Consider the following 14,716-nt stretch of genomic DNA (forward strand, 5'->3'; position numbering starts at 1 on the left):
GATTATATTGTGTTTGTCAAATCCACTACTAAGCCGTATCGTGCATGTTAAACTCCTTGGATTATTTGTGGATTTTTCTTTTTTAGGTCACGGAGATCGCTGTTATATGCTGCTTTTTCTTGTCCTTGTTTTCCACTGTGTTTAATTATATAGATTTGTTTTCTATTCATCTTGTTTCCTTGTGACCCAATCACCTGATTATTAGCTTGACAGAATTCTTGGCGCAAGTTCATGTGTGCTTTTCACAGAATCAAAAGCATTTAACAAAACAGATTTACGTTTTTAATTTCATTTGACCTCCCTTTATTTGCATTTTTAGGAGGATACTTCACAGAGATTTAAAAGCAAAGAATATTTTTTTGAAAAACAATCTTCTGAAAATTGGTAAGATTTTTATATGATTTAGGCTACTTGAATATTTTTTTAATTACATTTTTAATGGAGTATTATCATATCAATCATGTATAGTCTATGCACAGAATATACCATAAATGTCTGATAGATGTGAGTCCCACCTCAAGAACCAGCACCTGTCTTGAAAATAGAGGCCCATCTCACTCTGCAGGAATGGATAGGTGGTCACTAGTGAGGAGCGTGTGGAGCGAGCGTGCTCTGATATCATGTCGTTTGAGCATGCTTGGTTGTTATCCGAGTATCTTGGGCGTGCTCAAGTAATATGTTCGAATCCCCGTGGCTACATGTTTCGCCGCAACACATGCCGGGATTGTCTAACAAACAGTGATTCAAACATATTATTTGAGCACACCCGAGATACTCTGATAACACCCGAGCATGCTGAGATAACACGCTATCCGAGCACGCTCGCTCATCACTAGTGGTCACACATCTGGAGCTGTTGTAATAAAGGAGCCCAGGAGGGCACCACAAAATAAAGATAGGGATGCTCCTACAGTCAGTAAAGACGAGACTAGAATAATATGGAGAGAAAGCTACTGACCAAACAAGTAGGGATCACCTCAATGCAAAAAGTTTATTAGGTACACTTAGACAAAACCATATAAAAACATTTAAAAGTCATACAAATGACATACACACAGAGAAAAACCCAAGATGGCTCATAATAGAGCCCTAAAAAGCTCCCCATAAGAGCAGTAATGGTTATAATAGAAGTGGCTATATATACCAATAACAGATGATACAGACGCAATAGGATAATACAATATGTCATACATATGCATGAAAAACTCCCAATATAACTGGAGAGATAAATAACATGCCCAATGTTCAATAGGTGGCCATGAAAAAAACCTAGATAGGAAGATCGATTACTAGCAATGCCCATAGAAATGAATTGACCACCGAAATCCTAGAAAGTGGCCACATGTGCTGGTATAACTGGACAGTTGAGAAATACAGCAGGCAGGAAAAAAACACATTAGGAATAAATTTGGACACCAGTAAGTAATTGTGGTGTAGTGACCACTGTGTCTGCTAGGGGGCGCTGTGTGGGTGTCCCAGGACGAACGGATAGCCATGTCCAGAGTGGTAACAGGAGCAGGGTGCTAAAGGATCGTTATGTATCCCAAGGTGAGTGGCCTTGGCATGAAGGCTTGATTATGTGCAGATCAGCAGAGCTGATCTTTCGTGCCAATGTATTAGGGAGAAGCCTTCAGGTGATTGATGAGATGGGTGGGATCAATCACCTACAAACCCACCTAGGGGCGGGTGTATAGAATGCCATAGTAAATTATATGTGTGTGAATGATTGAAGGACCTGTGATGAGGTCATAGCCATGTGATCCAGTGGGCATGACTACGGACCATATAAGGTAGCCAGAGTAGGTCACATGAGTGAATGCTTGGACCCAGTTGGTCTGTATGGAAGGTTTCGTCTGGGCTGACATGGCCACCTTCCTGACAGCACGTGGAGAGGCTGTGTATAATGGCTGCATATGTCTGATAGTTCCCTGGAGGGAATGAACATCTGCACTGAGAAGCAGCTATGAGAAGGTAACCCGAACAGGGGATGTAACTGTGAGGCTAGAGAGCCTGTGTACTGGACGTAACAAAGCCTGTGTGATCACGGGGATAACAGAGCAGAGCTCTGTCATGGACGCTATGCTGATTTGCTATGAAGTTTCTGTTGCTGTTGATGGATTATGCTGCATAATAAACCGAATGGACTGAGTTTTGTTGAGAAACCTGTGCCGGACCTGATTTATCGGCTGCCTAGCGAGTACCCCCTAGCTTAATGACAAGCGCTACCTTACAATATGTATGACATATTGTATAATCCTATTGCGTCTGTAGCATCTGTTATTTGTATATATAGCCACTTCTATTATAACCATTACTGCTCTCATGGGGGGCTTTTTAGGGCTCTATTATGAGCCATTTTTGGGTTTTTCTCTGTGTATATGTGATTTGTATGACTTTTAAATGTTTTTATATGGTTTTGTCTAAGTGTACCGAATAAAATTTTTGCATTGAGGTGATCCCTACTTGTTTGATCAGTAGTTTTCTCTCCATATTATTCACATCTGGAGCTGTTGTCATTCACTGTTTTGAAGTTAGCTCAGCAAGCATCCTGTGACTACATGTCTTTGATAACAAGTCCTACCAAGTAAAAGTGTATATGTGATTATAAAATAAAGTATGGTATATTTTACTGTGCAAAGGATTTAGGCAGGTGTGGAAAAAATACTACAAAGTAAGGGCTGCTTTCAAAATTACAAGTGTTAATAGTTTATTTTAGTATTATTAGTGCAGGTGGACTGGCTGCATTGGTGGTATGTACGCCCCTGGTTTTGATGGGCTGAAGCTCATCATTGTCAATGTAGAGGACATGAGCCATTTAGCCAATTAATTGGTTACAGCATTGATGTGCACTGTAGTCCTGATATCATTGCGGCAGCCAATAAACAAACACCACGGCTCCATCAGAGACGCAATGTTGGACCCAGAGGGGTGAGTACTAGCTCGTTTGTAATTTTCAGCATGTGCAATGCTCTGAGGATTTTGTATTATCATAGAAAACCTCTTAAATTTCTTAACCTAATTTGTCACAAATAACTATAAAGAGCACATGTGACTTCTTCTCCATGGTAGATGCAGTGGCGTGTGAAAGTATTCACCCCCTTGGATTTTTACCTATTTTGTTACATTACAGCTTATGTTTAAATATTTTTATAATCCGATTTGCGTCATGAAAAAGTGAAGTGAGAAAAATATAGACAAATTAAATTTATGAGATCAAATAGCTATAAAATTGGCATGTGCATACAGTATGTATTCACCTCTTTTGCTATGAAGACACTAAACATTTCTGGTGAAGGAAATGACCTTCATAAGTCACAAGCTTAGTGAAAGGAAGTCCACCTGTGGGCAATCTAAGTCTCACATAGTCTGTCAGTATATACACACCTTTTCTGAAAGGCCACAGAGGCTGTAACACCATTGGGCAAGAAGCACCACTAACCAAACACCATGAAGACGAAGGAAATCTCCAAACAAGTCAGGGACAAAGTTGTTGAGAAGTGCAAGTTAGATTTGGGTTATAAAAAAAAAAAAAAAAAAAAAAAAAAATATCCCAATCTCTGATGATCCCCCAGAGCAACATCAAATCCATTATCATCAAATGCACGACCAGCTCTTCCCTCACCTATTGTATCCTCACCCATCCTTGTAGATTGTGAGCCCTCGCGGGGAGGGTCCTCTCTCCTCCTGTACCAGTCGTGACTTGTATTAAGATTATTGTAATTGTTTTTTATATATACCCCTTTTCACATTTAAAGCGCCATGGATTAAATGGCGGTATAATAAATAATAGTAATAATAAAATGGAAAGAACATGGTACCACAACAAACCTGCCAAAAGAGGGCTGCCCACCACAACTCTCAGCCCAGGCAAGGAGGGCATTATTCAGAGAGGCAGCACAGAGACCAAATGAAATCCTGAAGGAACTGCAGAGTTCTCAAGCAGAGACTGGAGTATCTGTCCATATGACCACAATAATTCCATAATTTCCCTCGGGATCAATAAAGTATATCGTATTGTATCGTATTGTAATAAGCTGTACAGTCCATAGAGGTGGCCTTTCTGGAAGAGTGGCAAAAAAATCCTTAACTTAGGCTACTTTCACACTTGTGTTTTTTTGCGCTGCGCACCGTGCGCAGTGCAAACGCACATAAAAAACGCATCATGCGTTTGTGTGCGTTTTTTTGCTGGTTTGGGTGCGTTTTTGTTTTTTTTAAATGCATGCTTTTTTTGCGCATACGTGCGCATTACCATGCGCACGTATGCGCACCCATAGACTATAATGGGTGTTTGGGTGAAAAAAAACGCATTGCATGCGCATGCATTTTTTGGGGGCAAGTCGGAGGCACCAAAACCGCACACTACAAAAAACGCATGCGCATACAAATGCGTACAAACGCATGTGTATGCGCACCCATGTAAAGTATCGGGAAAAAAAGCATGCCTTTTTTTGCGCAAAAAAGCAGCGCAAAAAAACGCAAGTGTGAAACCAACCTTAGACACAACAATTGTAATGTTCATTTTGAGTTTGCCAAAAGACATGTGGGAGACTCCCCAAATATATGTAGGAAGGTGCTGTGGTCAGATGAGACCAACATTGAACTTTTTGGCCACTAAGGTAAACGCTTTGTCTGGCGCCAAACCAACACAGCTCATCACCTCCAGAACACCATCGCCACAGTGAAAAATTGTGGTTGCAGCATCATGCTGTAGGGATATTTTTTTAACATCAGAGACTCAGAGTGAAAATGGTCTGAGTCGAGGGGAAGATGGATGGTGTGAAATACCGAGATATTCTTGAGCAAAACCTGTTTCTTTCTGTCAGTGATTTAAGACTGGGATTGAGGTTCACCTTCCAACAGGACAATAACCCAAAGTAAGTCACTCAAGTGGTTTAAGGGGAAACACAAATGTTTTGGAGTGGCCTAGACCTTAATTCATTTGAGAATCTGTGGTCATGCTTGAAGAGAACTGTTTTTGCTTTGTGGAATGAGCAAAAATCCCAGTCGGAGGATGTGGAAAGCTCATAAACACTGTGAGGCAGTGACCGAAGTCATATGCGAGGGTCGCTATGTGTCCCGCAGGATGCAAAGAAGCATATTGAGGCAGTGGGAGTGCATTGTAATCACAGGCCTAGCTGTGGTTGCACTGCAGAATAAAAGTGAGTGTTGGTCTTGGGCAAGCTATTTGTCCAAGGCAGATTAGAAAAACCTGTCATGGGCTTTTATTCTTGAAATGGACTACAGGAAGGTAGCGGGGTGGTCCTTTTCTTCCCCCAGCCCGGGTTTTCCATGTTGCCTATGGCCACAGGTTCTTTGTGAAAACCCCTGCAGCAGAGAGTTGGGTGTGTTAGTGTGGCGTTTGCAAGGTGCAGAGCAGACAGCTCTGCAAAAGCTCAGCCTGTGTGGGGGGACACAGAGCCAAGCAGAGCAAACTTCTGGCACCCCATAGCATAGTACGGTGGTGCAGTCACCCTTGGCAACCGAATGTATTTATGGACTGTCTTGTTTCCCCTCTGTGATCCGGAGGATACTGTGTGTTTTTTTTTTTGTGAGTTTGGACATTAAACCTACTTTTACCTTTTAAATTTCCTGGGTCACTGCCTCATCACTGCACTGTGGGGACTCCGCTGCACTGCAACACGTATTCAGGCTTGCAGCTATAATTGCCGCAAAAGGAGGCTCTACAAAGTACTGACTTTATGGGAGGAAGTGAAGAGTTATGCACACTGCAATTTTCAGTTACTTTATCCTATTTGTTGATTGCTTCACAATAAAAAGAAAAGCAAATGTTTATAGTTGTTTACATGAACTGATAAAAATAAGTATTGAACTCATCACCAATTTTCTAAGTACCGTAAATACATTTCTAAAGATGATATTGACATGAAATTATCACCAGATGTCAGTAGCAAGCCATCCAGTCCACACAATCAAAGAAATCAAATCATAGATGTCCATAATAATAATAATCTTTTTATTGATATAGCGCCAACATATCCCGCAGTGCTTTACACTTTGCACACATTATCATCAATTAAGTTATGTGTAATAATTAGAAATGACACAGGGAAATAGTATTAACCCCTTTCTGACACCAGACGTACTATCCCGTCCATGGGACCCGGGCTCCTATGCCCATGGACGGGATAGTACGTCTAGAGCGATCAGCGGCGCCCACGTGGTGAGTGCCGCTGATCGCGGCCGGGTGTCAGCTGATTATCATAGCTGACACCCGGCATTATGTGTCAGGGGCAGTCACGGACCGCCCCTGACACGTTAGCCCCTTGCACATAGCGATCAAACACGATCGCGGTGTACCGGGGGTTAAAGGGAAGCATCGGCAGGGAGGGGGCTCCCTCCGTGCTTCCCTGAACCCCCACAGCAGCACAATGTGCAGCGCTGCTGCGAGGGGCTCTTTCCCTGCAGGTCCCCGGATCCAAGATGGCGACGGGGTCCTTCGGGGGGCCTGCAGGGAGTTGGCTTCCTCAGTGCAAAGCGCAGACAAGGAGGAAACCTGCACACTGCCTGTGACAGATTGCTGATCTGTCACAGTGATCTGTGATGTGACAGATCAGCGATCTGTCACAGGACAGTGATGTCCCGCCTGGGACAACCTAATAAAGTTAAAAAAAAGTGTAAAAATAATTTTAAAAAAATCGCTAAATAAATTAAAAAAAAAAAATATTCCCTAATAAATTCATTTTTTGGAAAAAAAACAAAACAATAAAAGTACACATATTTGGTATCGCCGCGTCCGTAACAACCTGCCCTATAAAACAGTTCCATTAGTTAACCCCTTTAGCGAACCCCTTAAAAATAAAAATAAAAAACGAAGCAAAAAATGATTTATTATCATACTGCCGAGCAAAAAGTGCAATAACGCGCGATCAAAAAGACGCATATAAATATCCATGGTACCGCTGAAAACGTCATCTTGTCCCACAAAAAACGAGCCACCACACAGCATCATTAGAGAAAAAATAAAAAAGTTATAGCTCGCAGAATAAAGCGATGCAAAAATAATTATTTTTTATATAAAATTGTTTTTATTGCATAAAAGCACCAAAACATAAAAAAATAACATAAATGAGGTATTGCTGTAACTGTACTGACCCGAAGAATAAAACCGCTTTATTGATTTTACCACATGCGTAACGGTGTAAACGCACCCCCCAAAAGAAATTCATGAAACGCTGGTTTTTGTTCATTCTGCGTCCCAAAAATCGGAATAAAAAGCGATCAAAAAATGTCACGTGCCCAAAAATGATACTAATAAAATCGTCAACTCGTCCCGCAAAAAATAAGACCTCACATGACTCAGTGGTTCAAAATACGGAAAAATTATAGCTCTCAATATGTGGTGATGCAAAAACTATTTTTACAATAAAAAGCGTCTTTTAGCGTGTGACAGCTGCCAAAAATAAAAACCGCCATAAATAGTAAATCAAACCCCCAGTTATCACCCCCTTAGTTAGGGAAAAATAATAACATTTAAAAAATGTATTTATTTCCATTTTCCCATTAGGGCTAGGGTTAGGGCCGAGATTAGGGTTAGGGGTGTGTTGGGGTTAGGGTTGGAGTTAGAATTGGGGGGTTTCCACTGTTTGGGCACATCAGGTGCTCTCCAAACACAACATGGCGTCTCATCTCAATTCCAGCCAATTCTGCGTTGAAAAAGTCAAATGGTGCTCCTTCCCTTCCAAGCTCTGCCATGCGCCCAAACAGTATTTTACTCCCACATATGGGGTATCAGCCTACTCAGGTCCTATTTCTCCTGTTGCCCTTAGGAAAATAAAAAATTGGGTGCAAAAATATCATTTTTCTGAGAAAAAAATATGATTTTTTTTATTTTCACGCCCGGGCATTATAAACTTCTGTGAAGCACTGGGGGGTTCAAAGTGCTCACCACACATCTAGATAAGTTCCTTAGGGGGCCTAGGTTCCAAAATGGTGTCATTTGTGGGGGGTTTCCACTGTTTAGGTACATCAGGGGCTCTCCAAAGGCAACATGACACCCGCAGAGCATTCCATCAAAGTCTGCATTCCAAAACGTCACTACTTCCCTTCCGAGCCCCGACATGGGCCCATACAGTAGTTTTCTCCTACATATGGGGTATCAGGGTACTCAGGACAAATTGGACAACAACTTTTTGGGTCCATTTTCTCCTGGTACCCTTGGGAAAATTATAAACTTCTGTGAAGCACTGGGGGAGTTCAAAGTGCTCACCACACACCTAGATAAGTTCCTTAGGGGGTCTAGTTTCCAAAATGGTGTCATTTGTCGGGGGTTTCCACTGTTTAGGTACATTAGGTGCTCTCCAAAGGCAACATGACACCCGCAGACCAATCCATCAAAGTCTGCATTCCAAAACGTCACTACTTCCCTTCCGAGCCCCGACGTGGGCCCATACAGTAGTTTTCTCCCACATATGGGGTATCAGGGTACTCAAGACAAATTGGACAACAACTTTTGGGGTCCATTTTCTCTTGGTACCCTTGGGAAAATAAAACAATTGGGGACGAAATGATCATGTTTGTGGAAAAACTACGATTTTTTTATTTTCACGCCCGGGCATTATAAACTTCTGTGAAGCCCTTGGGGGTTCAAAGTGCTCACCACACATCTAGATAAGTTCCTTAGGGGGTCTAGTTTCCAAAATGGGGTCACTTGTGGGGGGTTTCCACTGTTTAGGTACATCAGGGGCTTTCCAAATGCGACATGGTGTCCGATCTCATTTCCAGCCAAAAAAGTCAAATGGCGCTGCTTCCCTTCCGAGCTCTGCCATGCACCCAAATAGTGGTTTACCCCCACATATGGGGTATCAGCGTACTCAGGACAAATTGCACAATAACTTTTAGGGTTCCGTTACCCTTGGGAAAGTAAGAATTGAGGGTGAAAAGATCATTTTTGTGGAAAAAATGATTTTATAATTGTACGGCTGTACGTTATAAACTTCTGTGAAGCCCTTGGGGGTTCAAAGTTCTCACCAAACATCTAGATAAGTTCCTTGGGGGGGTCTAGTTTCCAAAATGGTGTCATTTGTGGGGGGTTTCCACTGTTTTGGTACATCAGGGGCTTTCCAAACGCGACATGGTGTCCGGTCTCAATTCCAGCCAAAAAAGTCAAATGCCGCTGCTTCCCTTCCGAGCTCTGCCATGCGCCCAAATAGTCGTTTACACCAACATATGGTGTATCAGCATACTCAGGACAAATTGCACAATAACTTTTAGGGTCCTGTTACCCTTGGGAAAATAAAAATTGAGGGTGAAAAGATCATTTTTGTGGAAAAAATATGATTTTTTAATTGTACCGCTGTACGTTATAAACTTCTGTTAAGCCCTTGTGGGTTCAAAGTTCTCAACACATATCTAGATAAGTTCCTTGGGGGGTCTAGTTTCCAAAATGGGGTCACTTGTATGGGGTTTCCACTGTTTAGGTACATCAGGGGCTCGCCAAACGTGACATGGCGTCCGATCAGAATTCCAGCCAATTTTGCATTGAAAAAGTCAAACGGCGCTCCTTCCCTTCTGAGCTCTGCCATGCCCCGAAACAGTGGTTCCCCCCCCCACATATCAGGTATCAGCGTACTCAGGACAAATTGCACAATAACTTTTCGAGTCCAATTTCTCCTTTTACCCTTGGTAAAATAAAAAAAATTGAACCTGAATTATTTTTTGTGTGAAAAAAAGTTAAATGTTCATTTTTTTTTTAAATATTCAAAAAATTCCTGTGAAGCACCTGAAGGGTTAATAAACTTCTTGAATGTGGTTTTGAGCACCTTGAGGGGTTCAGTTTTTAGAATGTTGTCACTTTTGGGTATTTTCTATCATATAGACCCCTCAAAGTGGCTTCAAATGTGATGTGGTCCGTAAAAATAAAATGGTGTTGTAAAAATGAGAAATCGCTGGTCAAATTTTAACCCTTATAACTTCCTAACAAAAAACAATTTTGGTTCCAAAATTGTGTTGATGTGTAGTAAACATGTGGGAAATGTTACTTATTAAGTTTTTTGTGTGCCGTTTCTCTGTGATTTAAAGGCATAAAATTTCAAAGTTGGAAAATTGTGAAATTTTCAAAATTTTCGCCAAATTTCCGCTTTTTTCACAAATAAACGTAAGTTATATGAATGAAATTTTACCACTAACATGAAGTACAATATGTCATGAGAAAACAGTGTCAGAATCACCAGGATCCATGGAAGCATTTCAGAGTTATTACCTCATAAAGGGACAGTGGTCAGAATTGTAAAAATTGTCCCGGTCATGAACGTGCAAACCACCCTTGGGGGTGAAGGGGTTAAACACATGAATAAAGAGAGGTGCAAAAACCCATGGAAAGTCATGACACTAGCTGAAATCTATCAGTAATTATGAAGCAGTCCTCCCACTTAGTGAAAAATAAAATCAGTTGGTTCATCTGATAGGGGGCAGGTGCTGTCATGTTCCTGGATTTGATCCCTTGAGTTTGTGTTCTGCTTTTCTTTCTGTCAAGCCACAGGAGGCACACGGCGCTCCTGTGGCTCTCTGTGTATGGGGTCTGCTTTTCTGGTTGCAGTCTGCTTAGCTTAACACAGGTGTTTTCATTGGTGCACTTATCACTTTTTGGGTACAGCTTTATATTATGTACCCCTTCTGGCTTTTCCTGCTCGTGATAGATTCATCTGGATGTTCTGAAATTCTACCTCAAAAGGTGCAAGCTGAAGGTTTTACAATGGCCCTCACAGTCCCCTGATCTGAACATCATTGAAAATCTGTGGCTAGACCTCAAAATAGCAGTGCATAAAGGCGACCCATGAATCTCACAGAACGGGAAGAATTTTACAAGGAAGAATGGATGAAAATCCCTCAAACAAGAATTGAAAGCTACAAAAAGCGTTTACAAGCTCCTTTTTTTTATAATTTTTAAAATGTAAAAGTTGACAATATTATTTTTTGCCTAAAATACAGAGAAAAGGTGTCATCTTTAACTTTAGGTCTTTAGAGATCATTTCATTTTCAACTTGTTTAACTGTTCACAATAACAGTATTTTTGCCAAGAGGTACCCAAACTTTTACATGCCACTGTACAAATTTCCAAGCACTAAATTTTGTATTTATTTTCCGAAAATAAGAAATGGTCAAAATAGCAAAAAAATGCAGTGCTTGCAGACCTCAAATAATGCTAAGAAAACAAGTTCATAATCATTTAGAGACAACCTATACTAATGTTTTAACTCAAGAAGAGTTCAGAAATCAATATTTTGTGGAATAGCCATGATTTTTAAATCACAGCTTTCATGCGTCTTGGCATGCTTTCCACCAGTCTTTCACACTGCTTTTGGGTGACCTTATGCCACTCCTGGTACAAAAATTTAAGCAGTTCTTTGATGGCTTGTTATTAGAGTTGAGCGACTTTGGTCAGATCGGGTTTCATGAAACAAAATTTGAGTCGGATGAAACTGGTCCGACTAGGGCAAAAAAAGGCGGCGTTTCGTCCGAAACGCAACCCCAATGCAAGTCAATGGGGAATAAAAGTTGGCATTGAGCGGATGACATTCATCCACTCAATGCCGACTTCACTTCACCCCAGCTGCCATTTGCCATTCCTTTCGTAGATCACTTGATGTCATCATGCAGTTGCTGAGTGACATTTGAATAAGATGATGGTTATCCCGGTCACTGGAGAGTCGTTTTCGCCCTCTGCCGGTCTATAGCTTTGTTGTCTCCAATGTCTGCTGCTTGGCCTTGTTGTAATGGAATGCCGTCTTAGGAATTTTAAAGATGGAGGCAACATGACCCTCACTGTATCCCTCTACTAGTAAAGTCAGAATTCAGCCCTTATTTTCCTCACCCAAGACTTTTCTTTTCAACTCCTTTGGCATGGTTTAAAGTTATTTTTTCATTCCTATTACTTTTGGGATATTACTAGCACTTGTTTTGCCATCCAGTTTGTCCTATTGCAAGAGGATTGTGTACACCACAGCAGGGTTTTTTTTATGCTTTCCTTCGTTAAATAAGATTTGGTTCAGGTGATCACCTAATCAGAAGCACATTAAGTAGAATGAGGTGTACTTTGGTTGGAATTCAACTGACACTGGAATGGAATGGCTGCCAGACATGTATTGAAGCTTATTTTTATAAAACTGTGCTGTGGTCTCTTAATTTTTGCCAGAGCTATATATATATATTTACATTTTAGTAATACTGTATATAAATTGCAAAAATTAAATTTACAATACTTCTGAGAATAAGGTGTATTCTCAGTGATGTGTTGTGCAGTTAGGGATTAGTGTTAGGCTAAGTGCCCATGTTGCAGAAATGCTGCGGAAATGTCCGCAGAATTTCCGCATCTCCCTGCCGCGGGTAAAACGCATGCGGAATTCGCATGTGTTTTCCCGCAAAACCCAAGCGTTTTGCAAGCAATTTTAGCTTGCAGAATGCTTGCGCTTTCCAAGCGATTTGAAGCATCGCTTGGAAAGTGATTGACAGGTTGGTCACACTTGTCAAGCATAGAGCTTGACAAGTGTGACCTACTTTTTATTATTGATGCTGCCTATGCAGCATCAGTAGTAAAAGATAGGATGTTAAAATAGTAAAATAAAACCTAAAAAATAGGGATATACTTACCTTCTGGTGGCCCCCGGAGTCATCCCGCCCCTCAGCGATGCTGTCGGCAACTTCCGTTCCCAGGGATGCCTTGCGACAATGACCTCTGATGACGTAGCATCACGCAAGACCGCTACGTCATCAGAGGTAATTTGCGCAAGGCATCCCTGGGAACGGAAGATGCCGGCAGCATGGCTGAGAGGTGGGAAGGACTCCGGGGTAGGTGAGTATATCCCTATTTTGTATTTTAATTCTATTTTTTACAGGGATATGAAACCCAGGGCAGGGAGGAGAGTCTCCTCTCCTCCAGTCCCTGGGTACCATCCGCACATGAAGCGCTCACTTTACGCATGGTGCGCATAGCCACATGCATAAAGCGAGCGTTTCCATGCAATCCTATGGCGGCGGAATCGCCGCAATTCCGCAGAAATAATGAACATGCTGCGGATTTTACCGCTATGCGATTCCGCAGCGTTAAAATCCGCAGCATGGGCACAGCAACTGCAGAATCCCATTGGATGGCATGGGGGTGCATTTTATTAGCGTTTCAGCTGCGGCAAAAACGTGGCGGAAATGCATAAAAAATGCAACGTGGGCACATAGCCTTATTGATAAGGTTTTTACAGTGAATTGTCCTTATTTTAAAGGGACTCTGTCAGCAGGATTTCACTCTCCCCCCCAAGCATGTTCATGTAGCTGTCTTAAACACAAGTCCAGCCATGCATGGCCAGGTCCCTCCTCCCTTACTAATAAATCACTGTCTGAATTGATATTCAAATGGCTATGGTAGAGCTAAATGTTTTGTCACTTAGTGCAGCCTCCTGCTCAACTGACAGCCTTTATGGAGTCTAACTTCAGGCAAAGAAGCCATTAATAAAGCAGAAGGAGACAGCGAAGGGCGGGGAGTAGAGCTGAAGTGACAGATGAGTCAGATCTTCAGCCTCATTTGCAGATCATTTAAAGGGAATCTGTCACCTTTTTTTGGCCTTGCAGCTGCCAGCATACACATCGGGGGCTTATGTACAGCATTCTGTAATGCTGTAGATAAGCCCCTGATGTAACCTGAAAGGGAAGAAAAACACGTTATATTATACTCACCGAGTCCTGCAGTGCGCAGGCACTGGGAGAGGTCTGGCGCCTGCGCACTGCAGAATTCTGCTCTGCCCTGAACAGGGTAGAACAATGCACCTGCGCCATTACAGGACGGGAGAAGAGGACGTAATCGCATGAAGAAGGGAGGCGCCGGACGGGACGGCGACACCCATCGGACCGGACCGCCCACCTCGGTGAGTATAATATAACGTGTTTTTCTTCCCTTTCAGGTTACATTGGGGGCTTATCTACAGCATTACAGAATGCTGTAGATAAGCCCCCGATGTCTATGCCGGCAGCTGCAAGGCCAAAAAAAGGGTGACAGATTCCCTTTAAAAAGCTGATTTCTCAGTAATAGAGAAACAGACCGGAAAGGTACAGGTATTGCTGGACTTGTCCTGTTGACAAATTCCCTTTAAATCTAGATGGCAAAATAAACACATGGTCCCTTCCAAATGTTAAAAAAAACCACACAAAACAGGATGACTTGTTGAAATTCTGCAATTTTTAATGCCAGATTACTGGAACACGTGCTCATTATATATATATATATATTTCTTCCAACTGTTTCCAGGGGATTTTGGGGTTTCACGTCTTTTGATGGGCTCATGTGACCTGGCAACAACATTTACTGGGACGCCTTACTATATGAGTCCTGAAGCTTTAAAGCACCAGGGATATGACTCAAAGTCAGACATTTGGTGAGTAGACATTGTGTTCATTCAGATATATCAAGTAATTCTCCTGTGTACAAGTGTCCTTTTTTTACAGTCTGTGACTGTTTACTGAAAGGGATTTTCTCAATTCTTGAAAAATAAACAGAATAGCAGATGCTCTAAAATAACACATTTTTCAAATTTTATCTTTTAAAGGATTGGGGGAGGGAGGGGGGAACCCTTTGAACCTAACCATTTTGTGTAAGGTATCTATCTGCAGGATTTATTTAGATAACTAATGAGAGAACATAAAAAGATGTTCACTAGAACCTTAGAACATACATTCTAAAATAAATCTGTATCTTTCACCATTTCTTTTTGGC

The 14,716-nt window shown here is 41.7% G+C and overlaps 1 protein-coding gene across 2 annotated transcripts in view; it reads left to right on the plus strand.

Moving 5' to 3' along the window:
• The window catches only part of NEK11 (NIMA related kinase 11), a 450,471-nt gene that overhangs the window by 190,221 nt on the left and 245,534 nt on the right, over window positions 1–14,716 (plus strand). For both annotated transcript variants that reach the window (XM_073569426.1, XM_073569421.1), the window contains exons 5-6: window positions 320–384; window positions 14,252–14,378. In XM_073569426.1, the coding sequence (XP_073425527.1) occupies window positions 320–384; window positions 14,252–14,378 (192 nt within the window). The remainder of the gene's footprint in view (window positions 1–319; window positions 385–14,251; window positions 14,379–14,716) is intronic.

The sequence above is a fragment of the Dendrobates tinctorius genome, unplaced genomic scaffold (genome assembly GCF_039654945.1).
Source record: "Dendrobates tinctorius isolate UK_male_01 unplaced genomic scaffold, ASM3965494v1 ptg000005l, whole genome shotgun sequence".
Classification (NCBI taxonomy): Eukaryota; Metazoa; Chordata; class Amphibia; order Anura; family Dendrobatidae; genus Dendrobates; species Dendrobates tinctorius.